At 34.3% G+C, this 16,341-nt stretch overlaps 1 protein-coding gene across 1 annotated transcript; it reads left to right on the top strand.

Moving 5' to 3' along the window:
• The first annotated feature begins 2,380 nt into the window (after positions 1-2,380).
• LOC110318882 (olfactory receptor 8K3-like) lies at positions 2,381-3,316 on the top strand. Its single transcript, XM_021194207.1, has one exon. The coding sequence runs from the start codon at positions 2,381-2,383 to the stop codon at positions 3,314-3,316; it is 936 nt and encodes a 311-aa protein (XP_021049866.1).
• The last annotated feature ends 13,025 nt before the right edge of the window (positions 3,317-16,341 follow it).

Raw genomic sequence — 16,341 nt, 5'->3', positions numbered from 1 at the left:
ACCTTGGTAAACACTATAAACATATATTGAACTTAGTTAAGTGTAATTTACATGTAACAAGATTCACAGATATGTACATATATAGTAAAATGATATGATTCATCTAGATATTGAATTGTCTTGTTTAGTTTTAGTCATGTCCTGTCAGTAGAATGAGGTAGAGAGGGGCAGATTTTTCATGTGTTTTGACCTATTGAACACATTATTTAACCATCATTTTACAACTGAAAAATAAAAATTATATTTTCAAAGCAAAATATTTATCAAGAATATTTATACTTTCAACTGTACCAGCTGTAGGTATAAGAAATTTAGAAAACTTTATGTTTTTCTCTTTTTCATTCTTCTGACACAAGGTCTCCTAGAACTCAGGCTTGCCTCAGACTTGCTTGGTAGTTGATTATGTCCTTGAGCTTCTGATTCTCCCTGTTGCTACTGCAAGAATAATAGAATTATAGGAATGTACTACATATTTTAGAAAATACTAAGAAACTAACCCAGGTATTGGTGAATGCTACTGAGCTGTATCTCATCCCATACTTCTTCTTTTTTTTTTTTTTTTTTCATTTTAATTAGATATTTTCTTTATTTACATTTCAAATGTAATCTCCTTTCCTAGTTTCCTCTCTGAAATCCACTATCCCCTCCCCCACTGCCTGCTCCCCAACCCACCCCCTCCTGCTTCCTGGCCCTGGCATCCCCTTATACTGGGCATAGAACCTTTACAAGACCAAGCACCTCTCCTCCCATTGATGACCTACTAGGCCATTTTCTGCTACATATGCAGCTAGAGAAACAATTCCCATCATGTGTTTGCTTTGATTTGTGGTTTAGTCCCAGGGAGTTCTAGGGGTTCTGTTTAGTTCATATTGTTCTTTTAACGTGGTGAATTATGGGGATGTGGAAATGATGCAGCAGCAAAGAGTACTTACTGGTTGACAGCACACCTGAAAGCTCTAGAACAACAGGAGGCATATACACCCAAGAGGAGTAGACCCCAGGAAGTAGTCGAAGTCAGGGCTGAAATCAACCAAATAGAAACAAAAAGAGCTACAAAGAATCATCAAAAACCAGGAGCTGGTTCTTTGAGAAAATCAACAAAATACATAAACCTTTAGTCATACTAACCAGAGGGCATAGAAACAGTATCCAAATTAATAAAATCGGAACTGAAAAGGGAGACATAACAATGAAATATATCTTAAAATATTTAATCTGTTTGTTGAATATTAACAGTTGAAAATATCACAATCATGTTTTACAAGCATCATGGAAGTATTGATAATTTTTCTCACTGTGCTTGAAATTAGCATTTTTAAATGTTTAACTTCAAAAAGTTTTTTTGTTATTTTGAAATCTTTAAAATATACTTAGTGATAAAACAATTTATCTCCTAGAAGCACTGATAATCTTTTAAAATTAACTTATTGTTAGACAATGTACACAGATACATAATGTGTTTTAAATATTCTCTTACTATGTCAGGTGGTATCAAATAAGGGTTTTTGTATATATTTATTAATGATTCATTTTTATTGTTTTATGCTCTTTTACTGTGCTTAACTCCCAAAGAATATTTGGTGTGTTTTCAAACACTTTAGTATTCAACATTAGATATAGGATCCACAGTTATGGATAGTATTAAATATTCATTAATGATATATTTAAAGTATGAAAGGATATGAATAGAAAAGTTGAACAAATTTTTATGTATTATTTGATTCTCAAAGCACTCAATATTATTAATATGTTTGATGTATAAAATGCATTTAATAATTAAAAAATTAAGAAAAAAGAGTATTTATTGCTTTTACATAATATGGTACTATATTTACATCTTTATATCTCTCTTTTATTCTACCATATGTGTGTGTGTGTGTGTGTGTGTGTGTGTGTGTGCGTGTGTGTGTGTGTGTGCATAACAAGTAAATTACATGTTTTCATCTTTTATTCAATCTACATCACCGGGTTTACGAGTGAAGGCAGAAGTTATTGATATAATCATTGTTTGGAGCTAGAAGTTACATAGAACAGATCATGTACAAGCTTTTTTGTCTTAACAAGTTTTTGTGTAATTCAATTTCTCTCCAAGTTGAGTCATTGAACTATGATGTTTCATATCAGTGAAATCATCTTACGTGAGAACGTCAGTCTACTTTCTTCATATATAACTTTGACTGTTTATATATATATATATATATATATATATATATATATATATATATATATATATATATATATATATATATATTGAAATAACTATTAGATAGTTTCAATGTATCATGTATATGACAAAATTGCATTACAGAAATCACCTTATGATGACATTAAAATTTTATTTAACTGTTCCTACCCAGAATAAATTTAGTAATATGACTGCATGGAGAGACAGAACCTCACAGTCATGAAAGATTTCATCCTGATAGGCATCACTGATCGGCCTGAGCTGCAGGGTCCCTTGTTTGGACTATTCCTCATCATCTATCTGATTTCACTAATGGGAAATATGGGCATGATCATACTCACAATAGTGGATTCTCGACTGCAAACACCCATGTACTTCTTTCTCAAACACTTGGCTGTCACTGATCTTGGTTATTCTACAGCTGTAGGACCTAAAATGTTAGAAAATTTTGTTGTGAACCAAAATACAATATCCTATTATCTTTGTGCTATACAGCTAGCTTGCTTTCTTCTGTTCATTACTTGTGAGCTTTTTATTCTTTCTGCCATGTCCTATGACCGCTATGTGGCCATCTGTAACCCTCTGCTCTACAATGTCATCATGTCACAGAAAAAATGTTGGCTACTAATAGTAATTGCTTATCTGTACGGTTTGTTTCTGTCTCTTATAATTACTTTAAAGATGTTCAGGCTGTCATTCTGCAGCTACAATATAATCAATCATTTTTTCTGTGACTGCATCCCTTTGATACCATTGCTCTGTTCAAACACTCATGAAATTCAGTTGATCATTTTAATATTTGCCATTTTTGATTTGATTTGTTCTCTTCTGGTTGTACTTGTGTCTTACCTCCTTATCCTCATAGCCATTCTGAGGATGAACTCTACTGAGGGCAGGCACAAGGCTTTTGCAACTTGTGGATCACACCTGACTGTAGTCATCGTCTTCTATGGGACTTTGATATCTATGTATTTGCAGCCTAATTATAGTCACTCTTTTGACACTGACAAGTTGGCATCCATCTTTTATACCATGATTATCCCCATGTTGAATCCCTTGATCTACAGCTTGAGGAACAAGGATGTGAAAAATGCTGGACAGAGGATATGGAAGAAGTTGTGTAAGATTTGAGGGACTATTTCATGAAAGGAGTCCTGGACTTAGTAAAAGTGAGAAGAGGAACTGAGCACTAACATTAATTGCTGTTGCCACTTGACTGTGGATATATTCTATGACCACCACACTCACTCTGTGCTCCTGCTGGCAGAACTCCTTCCCTAAGATACACTGTATCCCTGACTACTAGAACTGTAATCTGAAATAATTTCATTTTTTTTCCTGATTTTCATTTCTCAGGGAACTTTGTCAAGAATCATAAAAGTATAGAAAACAATGGAATATTTAACTTTTCTTTAGAGAGAGACAAAGAAATCCACATTTTAAAATTCCTTTATATGGCAGGAATGAGGCTTTTCAGCTTCTGTGACATACAGCCTTCAGGAATCTTCATTTCCTCTCACATGTTTCTGAACAAATAAATCCCATCAAGAAAATCCTAAAACATTATAAAAATATGCAGTTTAAATTCTGTAGAGTGTATTTTGGGAAATGAGTATTTATATTTTAAAAATAAAGACTTTTCAAAAAGAAGGCCAATATAGTATGGTTCATTCATAAAAGAAAATTTTCTATGGTGCAGTATATTTTAGGTATTTGGATAACAAAATAAAGTTATATCTTTTGATAAAGTAACTTATCCATAATTATAACCAGCTTACAATGGAAATGTACTTAAATGAAACACAGATAAAATTTTTAAAATCCTATCTAGTTGTGATCATGGACAAAATATTTTCTTTTCTTTTCTTTTCTTTTCTTTTTTTTTTTTTTTAGATATTTTCTTTTTTTTAATTTTCTTTATTTACATTACAAATGCTATCCTGAAAGATCTCTATACCCCCCCCCCGCCCCTGCTCCCCTACCCACCCACTCCCACTACTTGGCCCAGGTCTTCCCTTGTGCTGGGTCATATAAAGTTTGCAAGACCAAGGGGCCTCTCTTCCCAGTGATGGCCGATTAGGCCATCTTCTGCTACATATGCAGCTAGAGACACAAGCTCAGGGGGTACTGGTTAGTTCATATTGTTGTTCNACCTACAGGGTTGCANCCCCCTTCAGCTCTTTGGATACCTTCTCTAGCTCCTCCATTGGGGACCCTGTGTTCCATCCAATAGCTGGCTGTGAGCATCCACTTCGGTGTTTGCCAGGCAAACAAGAGAACACAGGTAAACAGATAGAAGCCCTTAAAGAATAAACACAACAATCCTTTAAAGAATTACAGGAAAGCACAACCAAACAGGTGAAGGAACTTAACAAAACCATTTAGGATCTAAAAATGGAAATACAAACAATAAAGAAATCACAAAGGGAGACAACCCTTCAGATAAAAAAGTTAGGAAACAGTTCAGGAGTCATAGATGCAAGCATCACCCACAGAATGCAAGAGAAAGAAGAGAGAATCTCAGGGGAAGAAGATAGCATAGAAAACATTGACACAGCAATCAAAGAAAACACAAAATGCAAAATTCTCCTAACCCAAAATATCCAGGAAACTCAAGACACAATGAAAAGTCCAAACCTAAGCATAATAGGTATAGAGGAGAGTGAAGATTCTCAACTTAAAGGGCTAGTAAATATCTTCAACAAAATTACAAAAGAAAACTTCCCTAACCTAAAGATAAAAATGCACATGAATATATAAGAAGCTTACAGAATTCCAAGTAGACTGGACCAGAAAAGAAATTCCTCTTGTCACATAATAATCAAAACAGCAAGCTGGGCATGGTGGCTCATGCCTTTAATCCCAGCACTCGGGAGGCAGAGGCAGGCAGATTTCTGAGTTCGAGGCCAGCCTGGTCGACAAAATGAGTTCCAGGACAGCCAGGGCTATACAGAGAAACTCTCTCGAAAAACAAAAACAAACCAAAAATTCAAAACAGCAAATGCACAAAACAAAGAACGAATATCAAAAGCAGTAAGGGAAAAAGGTCAATTAACATATAAAGGCAGATCTATCAGAATAACACCAGCAGAGACTATAAAAGCCAGAAGATCCTGGGCAGATGTCATATCAAAGTGACAAAGTTAGCCACTACCACAAAAAAAAAAAAAAAAAAAAAAAAAAAAAAAAAAAAAAAAAAAAAAAAAAAAAAAAAAACGGCTGCAAAAAATTTCCAAGCAAATGGTTCCAAGAAACAAGCTGGAGCAGCCATTCTAATATAGAATAAAATTGACTTTCAACAAAAAGTTATCAAAGAAGATAAGGAAGAACACTTCATACTCATCAAAGGAAAAATCTACTAAGATGAACTCTCAATTATGAACATCTACTCTGCAAACACAAGGGCACCCATAATCATAAAAGAAACTTTACTAAAGCTCAGAGCACCCATTGCACATCACACAATAATAATAGGAGACTTCAGTACCATACTCTCATCAATGGACAGATCATGAAAACAGAAACTAAACAGAAACACAGTGAAACTAACAAAAGTTATGAAACAAATGAATATACCAGGTATCTATAGGACATTTTATCCTAAAACAAAAGAACATACCTTCTTCTCAGCACCTCATGGTACCTGCTCTAAAACTGACCATATAATTGGTCACAAAACAGGCCTCAACAGATACAAGAAGATCGAAATTAATCCCATGCATCCTCTAAGATGTAACCTAATAGCTCTGTTTTTCAGGATTTAGAGTCCTACCTTTTAATGACACATTTCCCTTCTGTAAAATAAGTGTTCCTATTTGTTCAAAACATATTAATAAAGTGCATTTCAAATGGAATCAAACACTACAAAACAGAGAATTATTTTCACTTAAGGCTTACAATGATATATTTTATATGTATATTTGTTTGCTCACATAACTTAATGTGTACTACAAAGTGGAAGAATCCAGAGAGGTAAGAGGAAGTCACCAGATTCCCATGGACCTGGAGTTACAAGTTTTGTGCTATGTGAGTATTTTGTAAGAGCCATCAAGGCTCCAAAACACTTCTGATTTTTATCTCTCCTGGTTCTGTTTTCAAAATTTCTGAAGATTATTTGACATTCCAGGTTTGTAAAGTTATATCATAGGTGAACATTCATGGAAAATTCTTACTTCATAAATCTAAAAGTACATAAAGCTATATTACAGAGATTAGAAATATGACATGATTTTATATTTGATTTCCAGTGAAAATGCATAATATCAACAATACCATAAAGGGTAAACATAGAATATGGTCCCCAAGCTTCATAGTTGCAAACAATGGAAACCCATAAAATCTTCCACATATAAAAATGTCACACAGAAAAATTAAATAAAATCCAGGGACAAATCAGATGTAGAGAACATGGATAAAAAATAGCCAACAAGGTTAATTCATGGAAAACCAGAATAATCAGGATGATGACTATCTCAATGGACCCCACAAATTAGACAAATGAAAGTTGACTTTTGTGTATCAGAAACAACAACAACAGGCAGAAGAGGTAAAATGTCACAGAAGACATATCTTATTTTCTTAGATCCATAGAAAATACAAGCCTGTGATAAGCTCACATAATACAGATGCTGGTTGTAGATCCTGCATCCAAAACTAACAAGGAGAGACATATGTGGTGCATGATCTGAAGTGAATTTATTTTATACAGGAAATTAAGCAGCATAAAGTGGTAAGAGATATAGAAGAGCAGATATAAAGAAATGGAAGAACTACAATATCAACCAACCAGACTGCCCAGAGCTCCCAGAGTCTAAACCACCAAGCAAAGAGTACACATGGAGGGACCCATGGCTCCAGACTCATATGTAACAGAGGATTGTCTTGTTGGGACATCAATGGGAGAAGAGGTCCTGGGTCCAGTGAAGGCCTGATGCCCCAGTGTAGGGGAATGCCAGGGAGGGGAGGTTTAAGTGAATAGGTGGGTGGGGGAACATCCTCATAGAAGCAAAAGTAGGGGGAATGGGATAAGAGGTTTCCTGGAGAGAAACCAGGAAAGGGGATAATGTTTGAAATGTAAATAAAAAAAGAGAGAGAGAAAAGTACCCTTAATCTGAAAATATTTGGTTATGACTTTCATTTATTAAAAATGCTCAGATTTTCACACTTAATGCCCAGAGCAATAACCTCTTTGTCCAGAAGTATACTCATTTTAATAAAAATATATTTGGGCCACACTTTCGATGAGTTTGACATGTATAAATATCCTTGGGTCATATATTTTGCCTTGAATAGATAAAAGTTACAGGAGAAAGATAAGGATGTAATTAAACAGAATTTAAAGTTCAACGAAAGGACTGGATGAAATCCTAAAGAAGAGAGAAATTTTGCAAAAGATTGAGAGAAGTATTTGATGTGGCAGAAAGGTGTGATTTCACTTTGAAGATTCAATATTAAAAATTAATATTTATGCAAAAAAGAAATGGCAAAACACTGAGAAAATACTATGTCAGTCCCTGCCTGGGTCTGAGAGTTCCCAGTGATCTATACAACGGGTGCTAAGATTCCAATCAGTGTGGAAAGTTAGTGAGAAATGTAAAAATAAGATGGCTTAAAGCTCAAAGTCCTCTATAAATCACATTTACATGAACATAGTGACCAGTTAGAGTCTTCTGCTGCATCTTACATGCTTCCATGTCTAGCGACAACATGGTGTCAGTTTTTATCTTGATAAAGTATCCCTGATTGTTCAATTTTTGTCTTAGAAGGACAGTGACAAAACTTTGACCCACATATGTGAATGCTACAGTCTAAATCAAAATAAGAAACTACTTGTTACGTTTGTTGGTAAATTTAAGACATTAAACCCTACAAATTCTCCTTCCCTCCCTACAGTTGTTTTTAATCCAATTCATTTTCAGTTCAATTTGCTGCACCAAATGACCTATAACAATTCTTTTTCCCTTTAAATTTCAAAAATCTATAAATATTAAGGTTATTAAGTCTACCAATGTAATATAACTAAGAAAGTTTATATTTTCTTCAAGTAACATAGAATTAAAAATATCTTTAGAGTGATTCAATACAAGTAAATAAAAACCATGATTTCAGAATAAAAATAAGCACAGTTGCATCAGGGCAGGGAGGCAGGAGTGGGTGGTCATGTAGGGGAGTACACTTATAAAAGCAGAGGGAGGGAAGATAAGATAGGGTATTTCCAGAGGGGAAGTCGGGAAAGGAGTGGAATATAAATACACAAAATATCCAATTAGAAAAAAGGGAAATGGGAATAAACAAACAAACAAAAAACACCTAAACAAACAAAAAACAAAAAAAAGGTAAAATTCATCTGTGCCAGAAAAGTTTTTGTTAAGCTTATATTTGACATCATCATACCAGATCTCAAAGTAAATGTAATTGTCTCCTCTCTGAACTTCACCATTGTCCAGTTAAGCAAGAATGAGTATCAACATTGTGAAAGTAAATTTCTGTAGTTATCAAGAAAACCAGTTGGGGTGTTTTCGTTTCTTTTTTTTTTTTTTCTTGGTAATCTTTCACATATGTTAAAAGCTTAATGTATAACTTTTCAAATTGAACAGAAAAATGGCACATTTCTAGTTTCACCCCCAATTTTCATTTATTTGTTATTTTTTAATGTCTTGAAATAATATAGTTAATTTGTTTTCTTTTTAAATTTTCTCCTTCATTTTTTCTCCTTACACTCTTATGTATACCTCTTTTTGATTTCTTTCAAATCTATGAACTCCTTCATGTATAAAAATTCTTATTACATGCATATGAGTACATGAGCATTCATAAAAATTCTTAAATATAGCCATTTGGCTCCCTATAATATTACTTGTATGTATGTTTTCAGGGAGGATGATTTGTATTGGAAAAACAATTGTGTTTGTCCCTAGGTAAAGCTATTGCTCTTGCTCCCTGGATTTTTCAGTTGCCTGTAGTGTTTTTCTACTGTTATCTCCACATTGGCTTTTCCCTGTCTGCTTTGGCATTTCCTTTGGCATAATGTTTTTTATTTCAGCTCACATTTAACCAATCATGTTGATGAAACTTTATGGCTATAATTTTTTGAAAGAACTCGGAGATACAAACTCACAGCAAGCGTCCTGGTATCCTGGTTTTTATAATCTTTCTACCCACCTTAAGCAAAGTTCCCTGAGTTTTAGGTGCACAAAGGTTTTGTAGATTTACACATTGGGAATGGCCTCCATAACTCTGCATTTTGATAGCCTGTGGGTGTTTTTTGTAATATATCTACCGGCTATAAATAAAGAAAAAATTATTAGATGTTTTCCTTATTTACATTTCAAATGTTATCCCCTTTCATAGTTTCCCCTCTGAAAATCCCCTGTCCTTCCTCCTTCTCCCTGCTCACCAACCCACCCACTCCTGCTTCCTGGCCCTGGCATTCCCCTATACTGGGGCATAGAACTTTTGCAGGACCAAGGGCCTCTCCTCCCATTGACGGTCAACTAGGCCATCCTCTTCTAAACATGCAGCTAGAGCCATGAGCCCCACCATGTGTACTCTTTGATTGGTGGTTTAGTCCCAGGGAGCTCTGGGGTTACTGGTTAGTTCATATTGTTCTTCCTCCTATGGGACTGCAAATCCTTTCAGCTCTGTGGGTACTTTCTCTAGGTCCAGTTGGGCTGAATGACACATTTATTTGTGGGTATAAGAACAGATGTTTATTGGTTATTGTTAGAGATTTGCTTTTTTAGCAATCTGGTTGTTGTGGATTCTTAACTGTGATTTCATTATTACTAAGTAATAAATTCACAATTATTTGCAATACAAGTTACATTTTCCCTCTTACTCAAAGGACATAGTTCCAATTAAAAATGTATTTGCTACCTCCAAGGTGTGTGTGCCACTATTTAGCCCTTAGAGTTATTGAGTTATACTGGCCATTGATGTGGTTCACTGGCACCATAGGTAGATAGGACTTGCCTCTCTCCCTTAGAAGCTTACATGATGCCTTCTGTTACTATGGAAGCTAGTCATCACGAAGAGTTATTGCGGTTTCTCTGATATGGTCCTTGAGTCTTACCCAGAACATTATCTGTCCAGAGAAGAAAATTTTATACAAAATACACAATATTTTGTGTTTTATGTTTTTTCTTAAGTAAGTGGTTAATAGTATGTTTCTTTTAGCAAGTGTCCATGTAACTTTACAGACCCCTTTTCATCTGTTTTTAGCTTTTGCCCCAATCTCCCTAAAGAACACCATATTTCCAATTTACTCTATCAAATCATATGTATCCTGATATGTACTCTTTAACCTCATCAACCTTCTTTGGCACTTGGCATTTATCTCTCTGCAACTCCTTAAGTATGACCTACTTTCAGATTTCCCTGTTCAGAGCACTTTTTCCTGTTATTCCTCTCTTTTACTCCACAACCCTCTTTCCTGGTAAGTGTCCAGTTTTACTCTCCTAATTTCTGCAGTTTCTACATGATATAAACAGACATCTAAAGAACAGGAGCTAGGAGGCTTCAGTGAGAGAAAACATTTGACATTTGTTTTTCAATGTCCAGAATATGTTGTTCAACATTTAATCCTTTTTTATATTCCATCCATTTACCTACAAGGTTCATGATTTCATTTTAAGTCACAGCTCGATAGTATATAGTATATCATTGTGTATAGGAACCATAATTTTATTATGTATTCAATTGTTGAAGAATGTTAACCCTCTTTTCATTTACTAGCTATTATGAGCAGAACAATAAAAAATGTGGATGAACAAAGAATATCTTTGGAGTAGGATATTGAGTATTTTCAGTACATGCATAAGAGAGCTGTAGTTGGGTCCTATGGAAGATTTTTTTGACAACTCTCTACATTCTTTTTAAAAGTTATTTTATTGGATGTACCAGTTTGAAATTCCACCAACAATGAATAAGAGTTAGCTTTTCCCAGTATCCTCTCAAACATATGATGTTGGTTATTCTATTGATCTTTTTCATTCTGATTAGGATAAAATTCAACTTCTAACAGTTTCAGATTTTACATCTCGATATTTCATTCATTTGGAGTTAGTTTTTGTGCAGTTAAAGATGCAGGTCGAATTTCATTCTTTTGCATGTGAACACCAAGTTTTCATCAACACCATTGGTTGAAGGTGTTGTCTTTTCTCCAACTTATATTTCTAGTGTCTTTGTCAAATACTAAGTGACTAAAATTACATGTCCTAATTTTGGGATCTTTTATTTTGTTTCATAGATGTACATATCTATTTTTGTGCCAGTATCATACTGTTTTTCTTACTATACCTATGCAATATATCTTAAGATCTTCAATAATAATCTCTCCACCAGCCTTCTTTTTGATGGGGATTGTAGTAGATATTGGGGTATTTTGTTATTCTGTGTGAATTTTATGATCTTTTTAAAGTTCTGTGAAGATTTAAATGGGGTTTTTGATTGTGGTCATATGAAATCTGTAAATAGATTTTGGTAGATTGGACATTTTCACAAAGTTTGTTCTACCAACCCATAAGCATGGGTTATCTTTTCATTTTCTAGTGGTTTTGTCAATTTCTTTCTTCAAAGGTGTGTAGGTTACATTTTTAAAGCTCATCACTCCTTTGGTTAGATTTGTTCCTATATATTTTTATTTTTTGATACTATATTAGTTGGAATTGATTTAATATCTCTTTCTTTCTATGTTTATTGTTGGTATATAGAAAAGGTACTGATTTGTACAACTTAATTCTGTATCATCTTTTGTTCTGAACTTTCTAATTGTTTCTAAAAAAATTTCTGGATGAACTTTTGCTATCTCTAGTGTTTATTAATCATTTCCCTATTTATCATTTCATTTATAAATGGGGATGCTTGATTTGTTTCCCTATTTGTATTCTTTTTAATTTCTGTCTGTTATTTCCCTAGCTAGTATTTAAGTACAATGCTGAAAGAGATTAAGGAGAGTGGACATCCCTCTCTCGTTTATGACTTCATTAGGATTGTTTTCAGTGTTTCTTGATGCAGAATGATGTGGGCCACATTTTTATATAGCTTTTAGCATGTTGATGTATATTGCATCAATTCTTACATTCTCTAGCATTTTTATCATTAAGGAATGTTAGATTTAGACAAAGAGTAGTGAAATCAAATGATTTTCTTTTACGTTAAGTTCAGTTATATGATTTATTACATTTATTGACTATATATTTTGAACCATTGTAGATTTCAGTGATAAAGCAAACTTTGTGATTGCATATAATCTTTTCAATGTATGTTTATATTGTTTACAATATTTAATTATTTTTGAGTATGTGTTCATTAGGAATATTGTGTCTAACTTCTTGAGTTCTTTATATATTTTAGATATTAATACTCTGTTGGATGTCAGTATATTACATATATTTTGCTCTTTTGTGTTCTCTTTTTTATTACAACTATAGTTTTTTATTTCTTTCTTAAATTTTCTTTGACACGTTTATCTCTTAATAAAAAGTTGTTTAGTATAGAATACAGCTTCTTCAGGGCATAGGGAGGGTAGTTAAGAGGGTAGCAGAGGCAGAGAAAGACAAAGAGAAGGAGAGAGAGGAGAGGGGAGAAGGGAATTAGAAGTAAGGATACAAGAGGCAAGAAAGAGGCAAGAGAATAAGAGGGTAAGAGCTAAATAAAATCTTCTCAGTTTGTGTATTGTTACTTGTATTTATGTTTTCAGAGGTAACTTTGTTACTGGATAACCAACTGGCATAATCCCTACTCCCTGAGGACTCAAGTCTCTCAAGGATTAGATGTGTCCTTTCTCACTTAGGCCAGATCAAGTAGCTCTCTGTGTTCATTTACCCTCCTCCCTTTTTCTTATCTCCAATCTACTTAATTTTTAAAACAGCAATATGAAGAAATTCCACACATAACAAAAATATATCACTTAATATTAAATAGCTAACTGGAAGGAATGAATTGACCATTTTGATATTTTTGTCAGTGAGTAATTTAAGATCCCTAAATGTTACAGAATTTTTTATGTCTGTTCTTCTGTTAATGAATAAAACTTGAAAGTAAGTACTTATTCCTAAAGACACCACATACTTGAGTCATGGAACATAGAGAAATCACTGTAGTACTTAGCTAGAAGTTTCCTCTGTACAACTGCAAGTATTCAACCCTTAGTTCTATAAAATCTTTGATGTATTACCAGAGAAAGTTATTAAGCATGAAAGCTACAATACAGACTACAAGGTATGTCCATTAATGGAATATTGGCACAGACCTGTTGAAAGAAACTCATTTTTAAAATTTTGTTCCATAAGGTCTTTTATCAACCTCATCTAGAACTGTTGTTGAAGAGAAGAACCTGTGGCTATATATGTCATAAACCCTAAGGAGTATGTACAACTATTAGTTTTATTGTACAAAGTACCAATCATACTTGGATAATTTACTATACCCATAGATTAAGGCAAGACTTCTCAATATTCATCAGACTAATTTCTTTCTGAAGTTGGTTCTGATAAACACAGAATCACACTGTTCATGGTTTAGCAATTAAAAGAGGGAGAATGATTATAAGAGCCAGAGGTACTGGATGTCTATAAAAATATATATTTGCTTGATATGAGAGGCTCTTTTGTTACACACATGGAGTCAAGTCACCAGAAATTGCTGCATTAATATATGCCATCTCAAGTCAAACATAAATGGAGATGGGAGACATGCAAAATGTCTGCCCCTAGCTGAGTAACCTTTGCCAATTCTATAAGGAATGTCCACTCATAAATGAGACATCTATTTCAGAACCTTTTCTCCAAATGTTTAGGGATCTTTACAAAAAAGCAGGCTGGAAAGGTAAAGAAGCAGAGTTGGTAGATTATAAGAGAACAGTATTATCCAGATACAACAAGACAGTTGCACAAGTGACAACTCAAGCTCACCATGCATAAGACAAATGCTAGTTTAAATAAGAGAGTATCACAGCATATAGATGAAATGTCTCATTCCTAGCACTATAGGTATTATAATCAAAAAAAGTTGATTACTAGAGGGTAGAAAGAGTCAGTTTATTTTAAGGATATTTGTTGGAAGGTAAATGGCACACATTCCCTCAAAAGTCATAAATCAACGATAGTTACTCAGCTAAGGGTGGACTTCATGCATAACCCCTGCCTCTATTCTGGATATTTGTCTGGCTTGAGATGGCATATATTAGCACAGCAGTCACCAATGTCCTGACTCCATATGTGTAACAAGATTCTCTCATATATAGACATCCATTACTCTGGCTCTTTCAATATTTCTACCTTTTGTCTGTGATGATTTCTGAGGAATGGAAAATGGGTTTTATATAGAAGTTCTATTAAGAACGGAGTATTCTTGTGTTCTTTACATATTAACTAATTGTGGGTCTCTTTTTAAAGACTTCATACTGCATAAAGAGGTTTCTCATGGGAATTAGGAAATGCACTACAGGCATGCAGATAAGTAAATAGAGGAATACTTAGGGGACTAATTAGAAGAATAAAAAGTAGGAGGAGGGTGCACTGCCAGGGAGAGGGTGGACTGGAGAAGCATCACAGCTTCTGGGAAAGATCTCAGGGAATAAATATCTTCAACAAAATTATAGAAGAAAACTTCCCGAACATAAAGAACGAGATGCCATGAACATACAAGAAGCCTACAGACATCCAAATAGAATGGACCAGAAAAGAAATTCCTCCCGACATAATAATCAGAACAACAAATGTACTACAAAAAGATAGAATATTAAAAACAGCAAGGGAAAAGGGCCAAGTAACATATAAAGGCAGGCCTATTAGAATTACACCAGACTTCTCACCAGAGACTATGAAAGCCAGAAGATCCTGGACAGATATGATACAGACACTAAGAGAACACAAATGCCAGCCCAGGCAACTATACCCAGAAAAACTCTCAATTACCATAGATGGAGAAACCAAAGTATTCCATGACAAAACCAAATTCACACAATATCAATCCAGGAATCCAGCCTATCAAAGGATAATAAAGGGAAAGCATCAACACAAGGACAGAAACTCCATCCTAGAAAAACAAAGAAAGCAGTCCTTCAACAAACGTAAAAGAAGACAGCCACAAGAACAAAATCCCAACTTTAAAAACAAAAATAACAGGAAGCAATTACTTTTCTTTAATTTCTCTTAACATTAATGGACTTAATTCTCCAATAAAAAGACATAGACTAATAGACTGGCTACACAAACAGGATCCAACATTTTGCTGCTTATAGGAAACCCACGTCAGGGAAAAAGATAGACACTACCTCAAAGTGAAAGGCTGGAAAACAATTTTCCAAGCAAATGGTCCAAAGAAACAAGCTGGAGTAGCCATTCTATATCAAATAAAAGTGGCTTCCAACCCAAAGTTTTCAAAAAAGACAAGGAGGGGCACTTCATACTCATCAAAGGTAAAATATACCAAGAGGAACTCTCAATTCTGAATATTTATGCTCCAAATACAAGAGAAGCCACATTCATTAAAGAAACATTAGTAAAGCTCAAAGCACACATTGGACTTCACGTAATAATAGTGGGAGATTGCAACACCCCACTCTCACCAATTGACAGATCCTGGAAACAGAAACAAAACAGAGATACATGGTCTCTATCAGAAGTTAAGTAACAAATGGAGTTAATAGATATCTACAGAACATTTTATCCTAAAACAAAAGGATATACCTACTTCGCAGCACCACATGGTACCTCCTTCAAAATTGACCATATAATTGGTCACAAAACAGGCCTCTGTAGATGCAAAAATATTGAAATTATCCCATGCATTCTATCAGATCACCACAGATTCAGGCTGATCTTCAATAACAGCATAAACAATAGAAAGCCAACACTCACATGGAAACTGAACAACACTCTTCTCAATGATTTTTGTCAAGGATGAAATAAAGAAAGAAATTAAAGACTTTTTAAGAGTGTAATGAAAATGAAGCCACAACATACCCAAACTTATGGGACACAATGAAAGCAGTCCTTAGAGGAAAATTCATAGCCCTGGGTGCCTCCAAAAAGAAACTAGAGAGAGCACATATTAGTAACCTGACAGAACAACTAGAAGCCCTAGAACTAAAGGAAGCAAATTCACCTAAGAGGAGTAGAAGGCAGAAAATAATCAAACTTAGGGCTGAAATC

Source organism: Mus pahari, chromosome 3 (assembly GCF_900095145.1).
Source record: "Mus pahari chromosome 3, PAHARI_EIJ_v1.1, whole genome shotgun sequence".
Taxonomy (NCBI): Eukaryota; Metazoa; Chordata; class Mammalia; order Rodentia; family Muridae; genus Mus; species Mus pahari.
This window is presented reverse-complemented; position numbering and strand designations above follow the sequence as displayed.

Coding starts and splice junctions, on each gene's coding strand:
- LOC110318882 (XM_021194207.1), top strand. CDS start 2,381: ATGGAGAGACAGAACCTCACAGTCATGAAAGATTTCATCCTGATAGGC.